Source organism: Spodoptera frugiperda, chromosome 3 (genome assembly GCF_023101765.2).
Source record: "Spodoptera frugiperda isolate SF20-4 chromosome 3, AGI-APGP_CSIRO_Sfru_2.0, whole genome shotgun sequence".
Lineage (NCBI taxonomy): Eukaryota > Metazoa > Arthropoda > Insecta > Lepidoptera > Noctuidae > Spodoptera > Spodoptera frugiperda.
This window is the reverse complement of record NC_064214.1, coordinates 7844689-7862918: the sequence shown is the minus strand read 5'-3', so window position 1 is coordinate 7862918 and position 18230 is coordinate 7844689. Positions and strand designations below refer to the sequence as shown.

Sequence of the window (18230 nt, the reverse complement as noted above, 5' to 3'; positions counted from 1 at the left end):
TAGGCAACCGACAATAAACAACCCTTGGAGGCCAACGGTTGATGTGGTTGTTCGATTAAATATTTCAGTTTTTAATTAGTGCTGGGAATATTTTATAATTAGTTAGGTGTAATTTGATTGAATTGTTAATTATGTGATTATTAAATTCTTAAGAAATTCTCATACATTTTCTATTAACTTAGAAACAATCACTCAATTTATTATGTTGTAAGTATGATGGCGTGATGTAACAAAACGTGTTGACAGATTTAGTTAGTGTCAAATCATTGCAGGTGTTTCATTCGGCCTAGATACTTATTATACTCTTTGTTTGCCCCCCCCTGCTCACGGGAGATAGGCAATGTATGTATGTATGTATGTATTTCTCTCTGACTGGCCTTTTCATACACAAACCTCTACTTATACCTTCAAGATAGTAAAGGCGTAATGATTTACCACAATATACATATGTATGAGAAGGACAATTCTAAAGCCTACACGTAGATACTTTCTTTACTCTCACAGTACATGACCGAAATACATTATTTATTAAAAAAAGGGAGAAACCTTGTACTGCCTATAAACATAAACCCAGTGTTCTGGCACCTGTAACAACACTGAAGCCAAAAGAACCTTAAGAAAACACACTGAAAATCTGAAACGGTAACCTGAAAAAAGCTTCGTCGGAAAAGGTGAAAGCTGCCGTCAAAAAGCTGAAAGCGAGTCATCCCTTTGAAGAGCTTTCATTAAAATAAGGCTTCGCTTACAGCCCTGTAAGGCTGTAATTAAAGCTGTCATGAAAAACATTTGAAAATCGAGACTGGAGTTCTTCAGTTTCATGTTTCATGAGTCGCTTCTGTAATTGGGTTGTTCTTTTCAGTTGAAAAACTATACGTTGTTATGTTCTCAAATGTGACACGAGCGCGAGGTCACAGGTTCAATCTCTGGGTTAAAGTGAAGTCATTGTACCGTAGTAAAATTGAAACGGCAGTTTTAAAAGTTAACTATTACATATTCACTTTTTGGTCAATTTACACTATAATTGATCGAATCAGATAACTATGAACTATAGAAGCTTTAGTTTATAAATTGTTGGTAATAATATGAATTCATCACCATATTTCACCTTCATAACCACTAGACGTCTCTAGTTCACTGACCTCCCCCAATAACTTCCAGATCGCCGGTTCTTCTTCACCAGCTTAACCAACTGTGCGCAAATAAAATCAATGAACATGTAGCATGAACTCATTGAACTAACTAACAAAACCGGTAGGAAATTGTCATAACACACGTTGCTTGAAACAACGCTTGTACCGTAGACCCAATTACCCCGCTTCCGAATCCCTGAATCAGCAACAATCTTCAAATTCCTAACCCCCAAAAGCCAACGCACTTGTAACGCCTTTGGTGTTTCGACTGTCCATGGGCGACGGCGATTGCTTACCATCAGGTGATCTGTCAGCTTGTTTACCGGCTTATACCATAAAACATTAGAAAGCTATTTTATTAATATAACTTAGTACTTAGGTTTAGGTCCTAGAGTATTGTTTCGGAGGTATATTAGCGAGTAATTAAAGTATTAGTCGAGCTAGACATAAATTACACAAGTTTGGAAACAGGCCATGTAATTGTATCGGCTCCTGAATTTACTGTGCACACATAAATACATCAATACGTCTACCATAGTATGCTGACGCATCGTTAGTTACTCATTATATTGGTGTACCTTTTGGTTGTCCATTGATATCAAATTATTTAGGATGTTATACAAAAATATTCTGTATAAATTTTATTACTTTCAAAATATTTTCAATCTATGTATTTTTATTACTTATGTTCAAAGTAATAAAGATATTGTGTGATATTATAATTATAAACAAATAAACGTTGCAATATGCTGAATATGCATCTCAAAGTTACTTGAAAAAAGCGTAGTTCGTAGCGGTAATTGTAGCGGATCCGTCGTAGTCACTCGACACTCTCGTAGCGGGTCTACGAATGCTACGGCTTGTAGTCATCTAAGCTACGTGCTACGTCAAATCGTATATGGTCAAAAGGCTTAGTCAAAATAACTGGTAGGTTTAATTAGAATTGACTGGTTTATTGGTTAACTGACTGATTGACTTACTTCTTTATTGGTTAACTTTATTGATACTGATTCTGACGGAAAAAATAAGTCTCTTTAATTTTTAGATTTCTTACAATGCCTGGAATTTTCACGAAGAATAAGTCAGAGTCGCGGAAGCACTACTACAGCCTCTAGCCTTTAGTCTGTGAAATAACATAAGACATCACGAAAACTGACATTTAAAAAAAACAAAGGAAGTTCTCTAAGTTGATTTTTGTATAAGACGCCTATCACTGTATTACCTACACATACTTATTGTATTTTTTACTCGTAAAGTTTAAAACAAACTACATAAGACATATCAAACATTACTACATAACCTACATATAGTTAATTATTATGTTATCGGCTTACTCACGTAACGTTTTGACGAGGAACTCGACTAGTTTCAAGCCATGCTAGAGGCTCATATTCATGAGCAGCATTACGCAACACACGACGCGGCGATTGTCGCACTGCTACTCTCATACTCAGTATGAAGCTCATGAATATGAGCCTCTAGCATGGCTTGAAACTAGTCGAGTTCCTCGTCAAAACGTTACGTGAGTAAGCCGATAACATAATAATTAATTTAGTATGTCTCACGAAAGTTACAATAAAACTACATATAGTTATTGTATTTTTTATGCGTAAAGTTTAAAACAAACTACATAAAATAATATCAAACATTACTACATAATTAATATACTTAGCTACAAAATCTACAACAATAATATGTTTTCAAGTAACGATGTCAGCACTATATCGCTAGCACTTGTAAGGTGATGAGCAGAGTAACAAACTCGGAGATGAATGTGAACGTATCACACGTCGATGTGTGTGTCCAATGTTGTAAACTAAATCTTCTATGAAAGTTGGAACAGTGACGGATAAAATAGTCTAAAACAATTTTTGTTAATAAATAAATAGGATATGTAAGTAAAAATTAAAATTAGGAGCTATATAGAATTGTTAAATCGCTACATAGTATAAAAGAAAGTCGCTTTCTCTGTTCCTATGTCCCTTTAAAACTACACAACGGATTTTTTGATAGATAGAGTGATTCAAGAGGAAGGTTTATATTTATAATACATGCATAATATATTACTTTCGCACCCATGCGAAGCTGGGGCGGATCACTAGTCTAGAATAAAACATAGATACCCTAATATTACGAATTCATTTAATTCAAATCTTATTATTTACTGCAAAAAATTTAGAAAATTAGCACAGAAGACGTACTTATTGTGGTAAAGTAACAAAGACAAGAGAAATAAGTTCCAAAAATCACATCGTAAATGTTTCCCAAGTTGATTGTCGTGTGTCGTGTGTCGTGTGTCGTGTGTGTATGGGAGCGGTGCAGGCGTGAGCCCGTCACGGAGCGCAGTGCCGCATTCCGGGGCGCGGGGCGGGCGTGCTGCGGCCGCGTGCGGCGACCGTGCGGCGCTCGGGGCTGCCAGCCCGAACTAAACGTACCATTTGTACTAATTTCAAGGGAAAATTTGTATATTTTTTCCCATTAGTAATAATGGGGGATTATTGAAAGTGTATGTATTTTTGTTTAGGGGGTGTTGAATGGATGGAAAAGTTGAGTTAATGGCTGTATTTGTTTTCAATTTGTGTCTAAGTCCTGAAGGTTAGCAGCTTCATGTACAAGAATGCCTCAATTTAAAGACCTTATCTAATGATTAACTTAGCAGAATAGCTGGAATTGATGGTACCATTAAAGCTATGTTATCTATGTGTGAATTGTGTATCGTGAAAGTGTTAACTTTCATATGCCTATTTAAAATGTCTTATATGCTTTGATGACCAACACAAATCTGTTAAAGGGAAATTCTCGGTTAGCGCGTTTAATGTGTTTTAAACAAAAAAGGAAAATGATTACACTTTCGAAAATGTATCAATTTGATCGACCTTTTCACGTTATATGGAAAGGTCTTGAGGCCATGCACTACGAAATTCCTAACATCACATTGAACAGAAGTTGTACCTACCAATAAAATACTTCACAAACTACAATAAACCTCTTCACTACAATTTCTTTATTGGGGGATTTATTGTAGTTAGTTTGGTAGGGGAGGCTGGCAACATCCCGGCGTGTCTCCGGCAGTCATGCCCCGCGCCGCGCCGGCTACGGCCGCGCTGGCCGCCGCCACGCTCGCGGTACTCGCCGCGCTCGTCGGTGAGTTCAAATTCAAATTTTCAATTTTCGAACCAACTGTCATTCCATATTTACACCTTTTTTAACGTTTGATAGTTTCTTGTTCTCTCTCACCAGTGTTTGTTATTGTGATCCGTTTTATAAAGCAGGTTTTAAATGAAGACAGATTGTTTATGTTTTTAAAGGAATTATGAATTAAAAATATTTAGTTTTGATTGTCCAAGTTATGTAACAGGGAGTGTGTAAACGTATGTATTTTATCATTATTTTTACAACACTAATTTTAGTAAAAGATACATTTGCGGTGTTTATTTTTAGTAGAACGATATAAATGTAGTATATAAAATACGCTTAATTAAACAAACAAAAGATAACCTTTCCTGTTTTATGCTCGTAGTTGAGAATTATGCGGTACATTTTATGTTCGCCAGTACCGGCAATACTCCGACAGACAATAAACCCAACCTTTTGCTCTACTTATCATAACGACCTCTATAAAGGATGCTAAAAATTTGAATCTCCTAAAATACACACATTAGCCAAAATATAGACTGAAATAAAGACCACAAAAACTCCTTTTACTGATTGCTTTTTTGTATTAACCCCTTTTTAAATCAATTAATTATGACAATCATATATCACGCAACTATACATACAGTATATTACAAATGGAAAAGTCCTGTTTAATTATTATCATAGTAAAACACAACATTAATTAGTAGGTAATCAACGGACCACAATTGGATGTATCCGCATAATAAATGCGGCATACACATTTCATAAATTGAATTCGAGAACAGACTTTAACAATGCAACAATAATTTGATGCAGCCAGCAGTAGAGAACAACATTTAAAAGTAAAGTTCATTTGAATATGGAACACTACGGAATTTGAAAAGAGGTTTGTAACTTAACGATTACTTTTTTTTTCTTTTTAGATTTTTCTTTTGACGCATAATATTAGCGTGAAAAGTTTTCTTAAATATAACGCAAATAAAATATCTTAGGACTTGTTTCACAATGTCTGAATAGCCGCTATGTATCAGATAGCTTTGATTTAAGAATGTAATTTGTATGCACTATCTGTCGCATAAGTTTATCGGGCACTTATGGTGAAACAGGCGTTAAAACTAAAATAAAACTGTATGTGTATAGTGACAAGAATGAAGACTACTTAAAACTCTTCAGAACTGTAGAATCAAAGGAGTTCAATAATTTTTAATCGTGACCTCATCGAAATCATGAATCTACTACTTTTTTAAGGGCAAGTTTAGTCCATCCCTTTTTCGTTTATATTAGTAGGATTAACATTGAAGAGTTATGGATATAAATTAGGAAGTCTACTTGTAAACAAATTTGCCTTAGCTTAGCTTAAACTTCACCTGGAGTTACAGTGTTACTTAATTAAAACATCGCTTGGGAACTTACCGCCGTACTCAGAGTCATTTAATGGTTACTTAACCCAGTCATTAGCAATTGTTTTCCATACAAAATCGTTACTAAGGAAAAGTTTAAGTAAATTAATCATTAAATGACTCTGAGTACGGCAGTTAATGAATTAATTGAAATCGCTGTTTGGATTGTCGGAAAAATATCGAGTGCTTTTTGTCAATCCGATGCTAATCAGATGCTAATAGAGTAGATGAATAATTTTTATTTTAATGTGTGTCATGTAGATTATTTCAAAATATTAGACACGTGTGTATTAGATACGGAAACAAATACTTTCGAAAATATATCGATTTGAATTATCGCGTGAGGTCACTTATAGGTACATTTTATACGTAGAAATGACGTATTTGCTCTCACTTCTAAACTTTAATTCGTTTTATCAAAGTCAAAGCATTTATTTCAATTAATCCTAAACTAGGCACTTTTGAAAAGTCAAATATATAAATATTGTTATCATATATGACAAAAACTTTTAATTTCCATACCCCGTCATCATCCCTATTAAGCACTTATCGTAGATTTTTTTTTAAGTTCTTTTAGTTATAATTCAGTGCTAATAGTGTACAATGCTTAATGTCAATATTAACATGTAAAAGGCGACGATTTCCAAATCGATTTGAAGCTTCATAATAATAAAACTCGATTTATTTTATCGAAATATTAAAATTGAATGATGTCAAGAATCTTTAGCTCTCTTAAAAAGCTTTATAGACACTCGTAAAATATATCAACGAAGCAGTGTAGACACAGCTAGCTAGAAAGCTAGCTTTTTCTACTAAGGCATTACGTGTCACAGATTCGTTTTCCGTGTTGTGCAAATATTTGAGAAAATAGCAAATATTTGTTTTGCGTTACGTTGTTTTTGTATCCAGCGTTTGTATTTGTGATTGTGAGCGCTCCCACGATACAGAGCACAGAAATAACAGTGGGAGGTATAATCCAATATTTCTAACAAGACGGATTTAAGACAAAAATATAAATAGGATTGTGGTACGAAATAATATCTTAGTATATAATAGTGCCACGATAAATTCGCGACACTGTAGATATCAATTTATATTGACTACTAGCTTCTGCCAGTGGCTTTGCCCGCTTTCCTACGTGTTAATCCAGACCATAATCATAAGTTAAGTTAAGTTAACAAACATACACATAAACTCATAAAGTCACAAACTTTCGCCTTTATAATATTTGTAAGATAGAAGTTTTATAAATAGGGTGCATACTTATATAGAAAATCATCCAAATTCTTCTCCCACCTTGGGCAAGGCAAAAGATAGTGTCAGACTCTTACTGACTAAAAACCACCCCGTTCCTTCTCTTGCTTTTCGAGCTGGAGCCCGGTAAACCCGCTAGGGAATGCGCAGCTTCGGAAACTTTACTTAGTCTACAGTAACCGTTTACCATCACGCGTTTAAGCTTAGTAATACTTCTGATAGTACATACATAACCTCACGCCTGTCTCCAATAGGGGTAGGCAGAGACAATGGACCGCCAATTGCTACGACTCTTACATACCTCTTTCGCTTCATCAACTACTACTGATAGCAGTATAAAAAAAAAATACTAAAGAACTAGAACTGTCACACAACAATGAAAGACAAATTAAGTGTTTCTTCAGTTTTTTCACACAAGTTGCGGCGGAGATGTAGGTCAGAGAGCTTACAGCGAAGCTAACACTATTTATTCATTCAATGTTGTCTTTGTCAACCTTTTACAGTATTGTTTCTTTTTTTATTTATCTGTTTTTGAAGATTATTTGTGTAAATCGTTTTGTATAAGTCTAAAATGTGTGTAGTGTACACTACAGGGTGTAAACGGAACCCTCCCAAAAGCAGCAAATAGGTGATGGTAAAAAACGAGACTTATTTTCAAAAAATTAAAGAATTCAATGTTTATTTTATGTAATAATAGTTGTAATCAACTGCTTAAGGCTGATGTTGCATGAATAAAATGAAAACTTAAACGATTACATTTAAAAAACCCAAAAAAAAAAATTGTAGAGTTTTTCGAGAGCGTTCCGTTTACACCTTGTATATATTTAATGTAAGCAAAAATATTTGAGACATGTCTGGACACCCTGTTTACGAACCTAACCTACGTGCTATTACATAATAAGCTATCATTTTCATAACAATAAGCCTAAAACGCTTCATCACCGTCCAATATTGCAAAATATCACACGAAATTGTAACTTTTATTATGTTGGAAGAATTATGAGCAGCCAAAGGGGCTAATGTTATTACCTATATTTATTTTTATGGAAAATAGTACAGCAGACATCAGTACTCTTAGTATGAGTTTGCTTTTCGTTGAACGAAATCGAAACGTGTTCGCGTTCGGCGCTCTGATTGGTTGGTTCATTCGCGCTGACCAATCAGAGCGTCGAACGCGCTCTCGTTTCGATCTCATTAAATGTAAAGTAAACTCGTACTAAGGGTTCATATAATGCGTAAACAAAAAGAGAAAACGTGTCACCCAAACAACAAAATTAAAACATTTCGCAAACTGTCATAAATCGTAAAGGATTCGCACTATGTTAGGGTAGGTCGAGTTACAGAAGTATTTTGGCAAACTTGTCTAGTGTGTCATGGCCTACAAACACCATGTAGACAGCTATTGTCCTCATTCTTGGTATCACCAACATATTTACTGTTATTTCCACCAAAACTTCACATTTATGTAATGTAGACAATGTGTCGTAGTTATTTAGTATTAGCTATTTGTCCATCTACATTCGGATTCTCCATTATTTTGTAAATTTTAGTGTGTATTAGCTTAATTAGGTAATTAGATGAAATGCTGTAGTATTAGATGAAAGGTTCTAAGACCTTCATATATAAAGGAATTGTTAAGGTACTAAGAAGGCCATGTTGAATTATATGAACCAGCCAGATGTGTTTTCTTGCTACCTTGCTATCAAATTTACTTACCAATTGGTCTCACAAATCCTTTTCTTTTTCAACTTACAACCGAAATCAAACTATCAAAAACTTAGATTCTTTTGAACTAAGATACATTATTAATTTTATCCATTAGTCGCAATTTCATACAAGACTGTAAACCAATTGAAAACCGTTTACCATCAATCTAAATGAAAAAATAATCAGCAGTTAAGACCATTTATATTTGGAGTATCAAACAAAAAGACAATAGTTTTGCCCCTGACTTTGTCCAGTTACGTAATCACATTAAATAGTCGAGCATTTATTTACAAACATCTATTGCATTAGTTAGTAATTGAATTTACTTAAGATTCTTTGTACAATTGGATTACGGGACAGATACATTTGTTGCGGCATCTTGGGACATGAACTATTTATTACAGGGTAAGCAGAGCTCGTAAAATAGGACACCTTTTGTTAATTGCACAATAAACATGACAATAAAGTTAAATCCCCGTAAGGATAGAGAGGACATAAACAATTTGAGGGTCATTTTTCAACATTATGGGACTCGTAACTTAATACCTACATGGGACCCCCCATATGTGTTATGTTTAGGTATAATTAATACCGGGCGGTGGTAGCTTGTTATTGTTACTTTTATACCCTGTCATGCATATTTACTTCTTAGGTTAAAATCTACTAGAGAGAGAAGTCATAGGAAGATTATGCCCCCTCAAAAAAAATGGTTAAGATCTAGACAATCTTATATCATTTATTTTACCGATGACTCTTAACTTGTGTCAATCATTTACCGATGGGAAAAGGGCAATGACCGTTTGACATTAATGGCGGCCATGGAAAAGGTTTCCCGCCATTTATTTCCGTCCTAAATCATTTGCTGTCTAATGGCAACTAAATGTTGAAATGATATATTATAATGAAGGTTTTAACGAGGATTCCTTCAAGTATTCCGATCATCAATCATTTTCAACGTTTGGAAAGCGTTTACCGTTCAACTTAAGAATTTTGTTGTAAACTAGCTGTGCTTGGGGGTTTGTCTACGGCTTAGAATGTGTTTCCATGGCAGATGGAAGGATAAAACATTTAAATACTATCAGATTTTAATCAAATACCTTTATTTCTTCTAGACTTCTGATTAATCTCTGTCCATCTGCGAAAACTATATTAAAAATTCGTTATATAAATATATTAAAACTTCCCAAATCAAATGTTCATAACACCTTTTCATATTCAAATTCATATAATATCCTGATCCGGAGCTGCAAACTGCCTAACGGGTTTACCAGGGCTCCGTCTCGAAAAACCGGAGTAATAGTCTGACTCTCCCTCTCACCTCGTTCAAGGCGGAATAAGTCATTGGATGATGTTCCTCCGTAAAAAAATATCATAAAATATATTTATGACACAATATAATGCATAGACCAATAAAAATTCAAAGAAGCCAAAGTTTACGAGCCGCGAACATTTTAAAATATACAAATGTATTAAAAAGTGAAATAAAAATTGCTCCCTGTTTTATTGGATAAAAGCCATTGATTGATATATCTGTTAGCAGTCATAAAAATATTATTTATTACCATTCGCTATGAAAATGGGTTTCAGTGAAGGTGTTATAAATATTTTACACAGGTGATGATTTATTTTTATGGCAACATTCATTAAAACTCGGACCACTTTTGTATGATCGCATAACAAATATTCATCAAAAATTTAACACGACTATTAATCTTCAAATGTTGACACTTATAGCATTTAAGCATTTTGACCATAGATTACAAAAAAAAAATTTTGCCCATAGTAAGACCCGGAGCTGCGGACTGCCTAGTGGGTTACCGGGACTGCAGATCGAAAAGCTGGAGTAGGAACGCAGTGGATTTTAGTCAATAAGAGTCTCAGTCCCTCTCACCTCGCCCAATGCGGGAGTAGTCATTAGGTGATTGGCACCCCTAGAAAAAAGCTATATAGTAAAATAACATAAGTACTTTGTACGAAATCATTTTAATTTATCGCAGATATAGTAATTTTTCTCTCGTTCAACAACAAAACAATCCATATTTACAAACAAAAACCAAAACAGACCCACCATATGCCTTATAACACCAAAACACCATAAAATTCTTTATATTTATCTCAATCTTTCCCCAGAAGGGAAACGTAGTAAGCAAACTATATGTAAATATTTGTATTATCCTTATAGAGGGGAAAGGAATACGTTTCTGTGAGGAAAAGTGGGTGAAATAGTGATTGTGTTAGTCGGCAGCTTGCCAAGCGGGTTGTCCTAGCAATGTGCCAATGTCAAAACACCCTGTAAGGATTCTGCGTTTCACTGCGCCAATGATAAACATCGAGTTTTTTCATTTTGTTACTTATGTATGTGTAGAAAAGGTTTAAAACTTAATGTCATTAAATTCATTATTTGCTGAGATATTGTCAATGTTTCTAGACCGTGACTGACTGAATTTAGAAATTGTAAACAGCTTTCTCCAATCGATTAACATTTCATGTTAAAACATTAAAATAAGTCGTACCATACTCTCTGTACCAAAGGAAAACACCGGAAAACTGTTCAGTAAACATTCTCAAAAGTAAAGGCCATATTTCAACGGATTTATCCAAAAGTAAATCCAATAAATAATTCGTCAATCCACTCCGTTCCATTTCTCCCGCACACACACAATACATACATTCTGTATTTTCTGCAACGACACGACAAACCATGGAACGAGAGATTTATTCGACAGAGGTCGCTGCGATCGATTTATCTCACATCGTGTGGTGTTCTCGTAGATAGAGGATGTCCAAGATAGAACTTAGATATATACTATCAATTTGGTTTTAAATCATGGTTTTTAGCCGTGTGGTGATATTATAACTGACGTACAAGAGGATCTTATTAGATCTGGTTAAAGTAATAATTTTTGGAAGGATTCTAAAATGTCGATAATAGATATATTTCTTATGCGTGTGTTTTCAAAGACAAATCATTTATGCCAATTAAACCATAAATAGGCCGTTTTGAAATGTCAAGAAATTAATAATAGTCTGTCTGGCAGTGAAGCCACGTGCTCTTTCTAAAGTGTAGCTTTGAATGGATAAGTACGAGCAAGAAACACCATTCGTGCCTGTTTTAAAAAATATAATTATGTTTACAATTTCTCTGATACACTTTTCCTATCAGTATTGCAATTAGTCCATGATTGGCGAAACATATACATATATTTACTTAAAAAGACAAAAACAGAAACAGGTTTCGAATATTTAAAACGCCTTTTGTACCTACTCGAAAGACGCAATACTGGGGAGCTATGAAACATTGCAGTCTTGCTTTTTGCTCGCCTGATTTATGTGGCAATGAATTGTAGATAGCAAGTTTCATGTCTTATGTTACTCGCAGATTTATATCGCCACATCTTTGTGTCTCACGGCCATTTTAAACGTTTTGTTTTCTCATTTCTGGAAACTGGAGGAAATGTTTATGTGCCAACCGCTCACGTGTTGGACGCCAACTTTGCCGCCAAAACCAACATTTGTAGTTGATTAGTGGCTAATAAAACGGTTCATTTGTTTTTTGCTTATTGTGTTTTTTTTTTTGGAATTAATGGTTGTGGAATTGGAATATGGCTGATTCTCGGATAAGGCGTGAAATAAAGTAAGGTATAATTTGTATTATGGGATCTACTTTGAACGGTGACAATGCATACGCATTAGTCCCAGCTCTAGTTTTGATGGGCGGCACTGATCGATGATAAGTCTGGTCGTTTGCCCTCCATCCATAAAAAAAATTAAGAGTTTATACTCCGAAAAAATAAACAAATAAGAACCTACAATTAACCATTATTCCCAAGTCATGTCATGGGAGTAAAACAAAACAAATATAAAGGAACTCTAATTACCCACACAGAATCAAAACGAAGTAATTACGGGCCATCCTAATGAAGTACATATCAATAAATAATACGTGGGGTCGCGGGGTCGGGTCGGTTGACTGGCCTCTGGAGAAACCCCGGCGATTATGTAATTACCGCGGTCTGGCGGGACAATCGAGGAATGATCTGATAATGTTCCAAGATCGAGGTGGAAGCTGACAGCGAGATTGTGTTAGTCTATTAGAACTAATTAGTAGTTTTGGATTGTTGTTTTCAAAGTATAATGTATTGTAACGTTACTATGTTTAACTTTAGTCATTCTTATACGAATGGAATTGAACCGCTGGTCCGATTATGATGAGTTTCCTAATACGATTTTAGTGAAGTAAAGAGTGTTTCAAAATATCGAATTGGTAGAACCATAAAACATGGTTAACCAAAAAATAAAAGGTCATTCCTTAAAAATTACATAAATAAAACAATTATTTTTCTTCTTTTTATGGTATAATCTGGTAAACGAACAGATGGATCACCTGATGGTAAGCATTCGCCAATGGACATCCCAAATACAAGAGGAGTTACAAGTGCCTTTCCTGTCTTTTGGGGACCCTTAATTGGGCCTCCAGTAACCTCTCTCACACAACGCCAGCATTGTTTCACGCCGGTTTTCTATGAGAACGTGGTAGCAATCTGGTAGAGCTCATGCTTTGGCACGAATGGACGGTGGAACCAAGTGTGGGAGAGTCACACTTAGTTTAGTATATGATACACACGAAACTTCAGTCAAACTTTCTCTAGATGTCGCTGTGTACGCGAACGAGAGAAGAATGCGTATCTCAAAGTTTTCCATTGTTAAAAACACAGCCAATATCCTTTACAGAGACCTGATATTTTGTTATTTACTCTTATAAGTTATACTGCTGATATTGCAACGTATAACTTACCTGCTTTTCCATATTAAAACTTTGATGAAACACATATATCTATGCATGTGTGTTATTTGATATTGTTATTACTTTTACTTCTACGATGGCGTTGCTTTCCCAATACGTTGTCCTTTACCTTTTTCAATCAGAAGTATTTACTTAGGTACAAATGAAATAACATATGTATAGTCCAAAATAGTTTGCACGTGAAAAATATGCATTAACGCCAAATCGAATACAATCAAACAAGAGTGAAACAATTTGAAAAAAAGTGAACAAAGAGTAACCTTACAATGATCTTACAACTATTAAACAAAACCTTTATACGAGTCAGTCTATCTTTTTGTATTATACTAAAGAACTGCTGAACAGAACAAATTATCATATGGTAATGACCCAAAATGATTCTCGGTTACCTATCACGAATGGTATATCTACTTCTAACTTAAAAGTCAACTTAACCAAACAAAGCTGGCTACAGGAACATGCAACACAAAATACAATTATATCACCAAGATCTGTCTTACCATTTCAGTTTCTGACATTTAATTCATGCACAAACATACAAGCGTCCCACTTGCATACTAATGAAACGTTTTCATTAACTGCATCGGATATTGTGCACCGTGCCGAGATGCAACTTTAGCGAGATACTCGCGGTTATTACTCACATAATTGGCAAATATATCTGATTGATATACTGGTATTTTTATGAGGTATTATTTGATTGGATTGATTTCCAACAAAAATGTTGTGGCTACTTTTTTTGTCAATGATACCTTTGGCCTTGGGCGAAGCGAGAGGGAGTGTCAGACTCTTTCAAACTAAAAACCTACTCCGTTCCTACCGCTTTTCGAGCCGGATCCCCGGTAACCCGCTAGGCAATTTGCAGCTCCATGTTGTGTCTACTTTGAGTGATTAGTCATCTAGAATGGTAGGTAAAACTTATAAAATACCTCTTTTATTTTGACTGAGTAAGTTATTTTCATTCTTTGTCCTGCAGAATGGGCTACCTTCATGGTAAGCCTACAGATTAAGACCGTACGTACTGACTATAATAATTGTTCAAGAAATTCAATTTATACATACTGAACGTCAAAACACAAAATTAAAATCATAATTTCCTTTAAGTACAATCCTACCAGCAGAAAAGCCAATGATACCAATTTCCAATGAAATGTATAAAATCGTTTTGTAACAGCAACTGTCGGCCGTAATCCGAATAACAAATGTCGGTAGTGTAGCCTAGATCTTACAACGATCAATCGTTTAGTTACAGATGAGGGGAGCTCCACTATTGAGGTAGAGCAGCTTTCATTGTATAACGTAGTGTTCCTTTCATCTGACCTATTTTGTAGGATTGTAATGAAGCTGGACGATTGAATGTTTTTCGTTTGTGTTGTTAAGTAAAACAGTTTTCAATTTTCTTTATCGCCTCCATTTTTTTTAAAGTCAGGTTAGAATCGTAAAGCCTTCTCCAAAGTGTATAAAAATAACTATGCTGAAATCGCATAAAAATATTCTCTCGCTTTTTATTTTTAACTTAACTAATGTCAGATCAAAAACTTATTAACAATTTGCATCTACAGTATGTACACAAAAAGAATTGTAGCAGCCATTAAAACTTTGCTGTAAGAATTTAGAAATTGGAGGGTTAGGAATTTAAAGTTGGTTGGGGACTCCATCGAGGATTGGGAAGAGGGGTATCAGGGATTGGGAAAAGGGGTAATTGGACTTCCAGTAACCTCACTCACACAACGAAACACAACGCAAGCGTTGCTTCACATCGGTTTTCTGTGAGGCTGTAGTATCACTCCGGTCGAGCCGGCCCATTCGTGCCGAAGCATAGCTCTCCCACACTTACTCACCACTCAATCAACAGAGACAGCCCTACATCTATTTCATCACTAAAAAAAATCATGTAACCTCAAACTTGTATGAAGGCTATCAATCTTAAGACGAAGTGCCTCTTTTACTCGAAGCTGTTAGGGTTCGCAATAATGAATTACTATCGTGATGGATAGACATGGCACTTCGTGTCAACCCTGTAATAATTGGTGATTAATTAATCCTCTACGGGATATGCTGGATGGCGGGATCGCGGGATAGCGGGATGGCGGGATGGCTTTGTAACCGTTCTTCTATCTCGTTCCAGTTTTTGATTAACGATTTTAGTTTGGATTTTAATTTGACGTTTCTATTGTTTTATGTTTTGTGAGCTGTGTTGTGTTGTGTCTTGAATCTTTGTAGTGTTGCATGGGAGATTACGGGGTAATTAATTAACGTGATACTGTGATAGTTAACATTAATACAAGATGTTTAGGCAAGGGGAATGACATAAATGTAACACTTATAATAATAATTGGTTGTTATCTTAATAAAAAATCTTAATCATATGTTTTGTAATTGCAATTTAAAAAAATATATGTATAGATTTTATATCCAAGCTTTTTACATCCAGAACAAGGTTTTCTCTGTTGGGTACACTGCTACTGCGGACTGTCTAGCAGGTTTACCGGGGCTCCGGCTCGAAAAGCAGGAGAAAGAACGGGGTGGTTTTTAGTCAGTAATAAATGATAATGATAAATGATAAATGATATTTATTTTGCAAATAGGTTATAAAATAACACTTTTACACGTCAATCTCTTAAATAACTAGATGAGGCCGGCATTTCCTATCCGACTACTCTGAGAAGAAATGCCGAAACAAACTCAGAGGTCATAGTCTCTTTTAAAGTCCAGACAAAATCAATTAAAGATGTCGGAGAACCGTGCAAGTTGATTCTGTAGTGGTCTTTTGAGGAAAGAACCACAGCAGTTTGAGCGGACCTGTTCAGATGGCAGCACGCATGTGTCAGTTTACAATCAGCTCAGCTGACGGCTGTTGCTGAATGATCCGACGAACAACACCAACCAAAAGAACATTTGGGTAGGCCACACAAATGCTCAAACTGTCAGAATATAATTTACTAAAAATAAAATGTCTAGCAAAAGTCTCACACGGTCCTCAAACTAACAATTTTAAAAGGAAATATAAAAATATAAAAGGAAAAAAAATATATAAAACAATGTCAAATTATGTTAATGTCAAATTGTATAAAAAATGTAACTATATGTTACAAACATGTCAGCAAGACCTGTGTGGACATTATAGCAGTTCATTCCCAAGCCTGACTATCCTCCAAGTAGTCTTTTATTTTATAAGAAGCTTTACTACAAAGTTTTTGTTTAATAACATTTTTAAATTTACCTAGGTTTAAACTTTGAATATGGCTGGGAACTTTATTGTAAAAGCGTATACATTGACATCTAAACGAATCGCTTATTTTCTTAAGTCTAGTAGTAGGAACAACATATTTATTTTTATTTCTAGTGTTGATATTGTGTATATCACTGTACTTTTTAAATAATTTTATGTTTTTATGAGCATACACTATATTTTCATAGATATATTGAGAGGCAACAGTCATTATATTAATTTCTTTAAATAGTTCCCTGAGAGAATGCCTCGGACTAAGATTATAAATTGATCGAATGGCTCGCTTCTGCAGCACAAAGACAGACTGAATGTCAGCAGCATTCCCCCACAGGAGAATACCATATGACATGATACTATGGAAATAACTAAAGTATACTAGACGCGCTGTATTTACATCAGTTAAATTTCTAATTTTTTTAACGGCATATGCTGCTGAGCTGAGCCTTTTCGACAACTTATCTATATGTGGGGCCCACTGTAGCTTAGCGTCTAGGGTTATACCTAAAAAGATAGCTGAATCTACAGGGTCCAACTCCCCGCCCTTGATTAGCACGCTGGTTTTGACATGCCTAACATTTGGTGTTGTGAATTTAATGCATTTAGTTTTTGATTCATTAAGTAGCAAGTTATTGGCACTAAACCAGCGTACTATTTTTGAGAGAGCACTATTTACATGATCACTGACTAATTGTCCACGTTTGAGTTTAAATAATAAAGAGGTATCATCAGCAAACAGTACTATCCCATGGTTATCCTTTACAAGGTAAGGTAAGTCATTAATATAAATAAGAAATAAAAACGGACCGAGAATTGACCCCTGCGGAACACCCATCCTAACAACAGACCCGGCAGAAATTTTCCCGTTAATCTCAACTCTCTGAATTCTATTACTCAAGTAAGAGATAAGTAGGTCCAGAGAGCTGCCCCGCATTCCATAATGGGATAGCTTCCTGATCAGTGTTTCATGAAGGACACAATCGAACGCCTTGGATAAGTCACAAAAAACACCCAATGCGTCCCCTGAGTCCTCCCACGCGTCATATATGTGATTAAGAAGTTCAACACCGGCATCAGTTGTTGAACGACCCCTTGTAAATCCAACCGGTTACTATGCAATAATTTATTTCTATTAAAAAATCTTTGCATCTGATATATTTTCAAAAATTTTACATTCAGTAAAATTTTTGAAAAAATTATTCTATTTAATAGTCTGACACTCCCTCTTGTCTCGCGGGACGGGTGAAGTCATTGGATGATGTTCTATCCTCAAAAAAACCCACCACGATACTACTATAGTCACGTTTTCTTTTTTCAATACAAGTACCAAGACTTTTCTCTTTCGTAAGACGGTTAGTCTTTTAATTAATTAGTACCTTCATATAAAGTGATATGAAGCATAAAAGGTTAATGCTTGGCTACCGATCCAAGTTGTGCGAGTACCTGGCAATCGATCTGGTAATCTAGAACAAGGAGAACCTAGGTACAGTGCGAGGGTTATTAATAACTTACACTTTATATTGTACGAGTAGTTAGTCCATCTTTATTTAGAAATATGTTGAAAGATA

The 18230-nt window shown here is 35.1% G+C and overlaps 1 protein-coding gene across 1 annotated transcript in view; it reads left to right on the top strand.

The window, feature by feature from the left end:
• Positions 1-4170: 4170 nt before the first annotated feature.
• The window catches only part of LOC118273809 (uncharacterized), a 33602-nt gene continuing 19542 nt past the window's right edge, over positions 4171-18230 (top strand). The window contains exon 1 of the mRNA XM_035590940.2: positions 4171-4274. Within this exon, the coding sequence (XP_035446833.1) occupies positions 4205-4274 (70 nt within the window). The 5' untranslated portion in view covers positions 4171-4204. The remainder of the gene's footprint in view (positions 4275-18230) is intronic.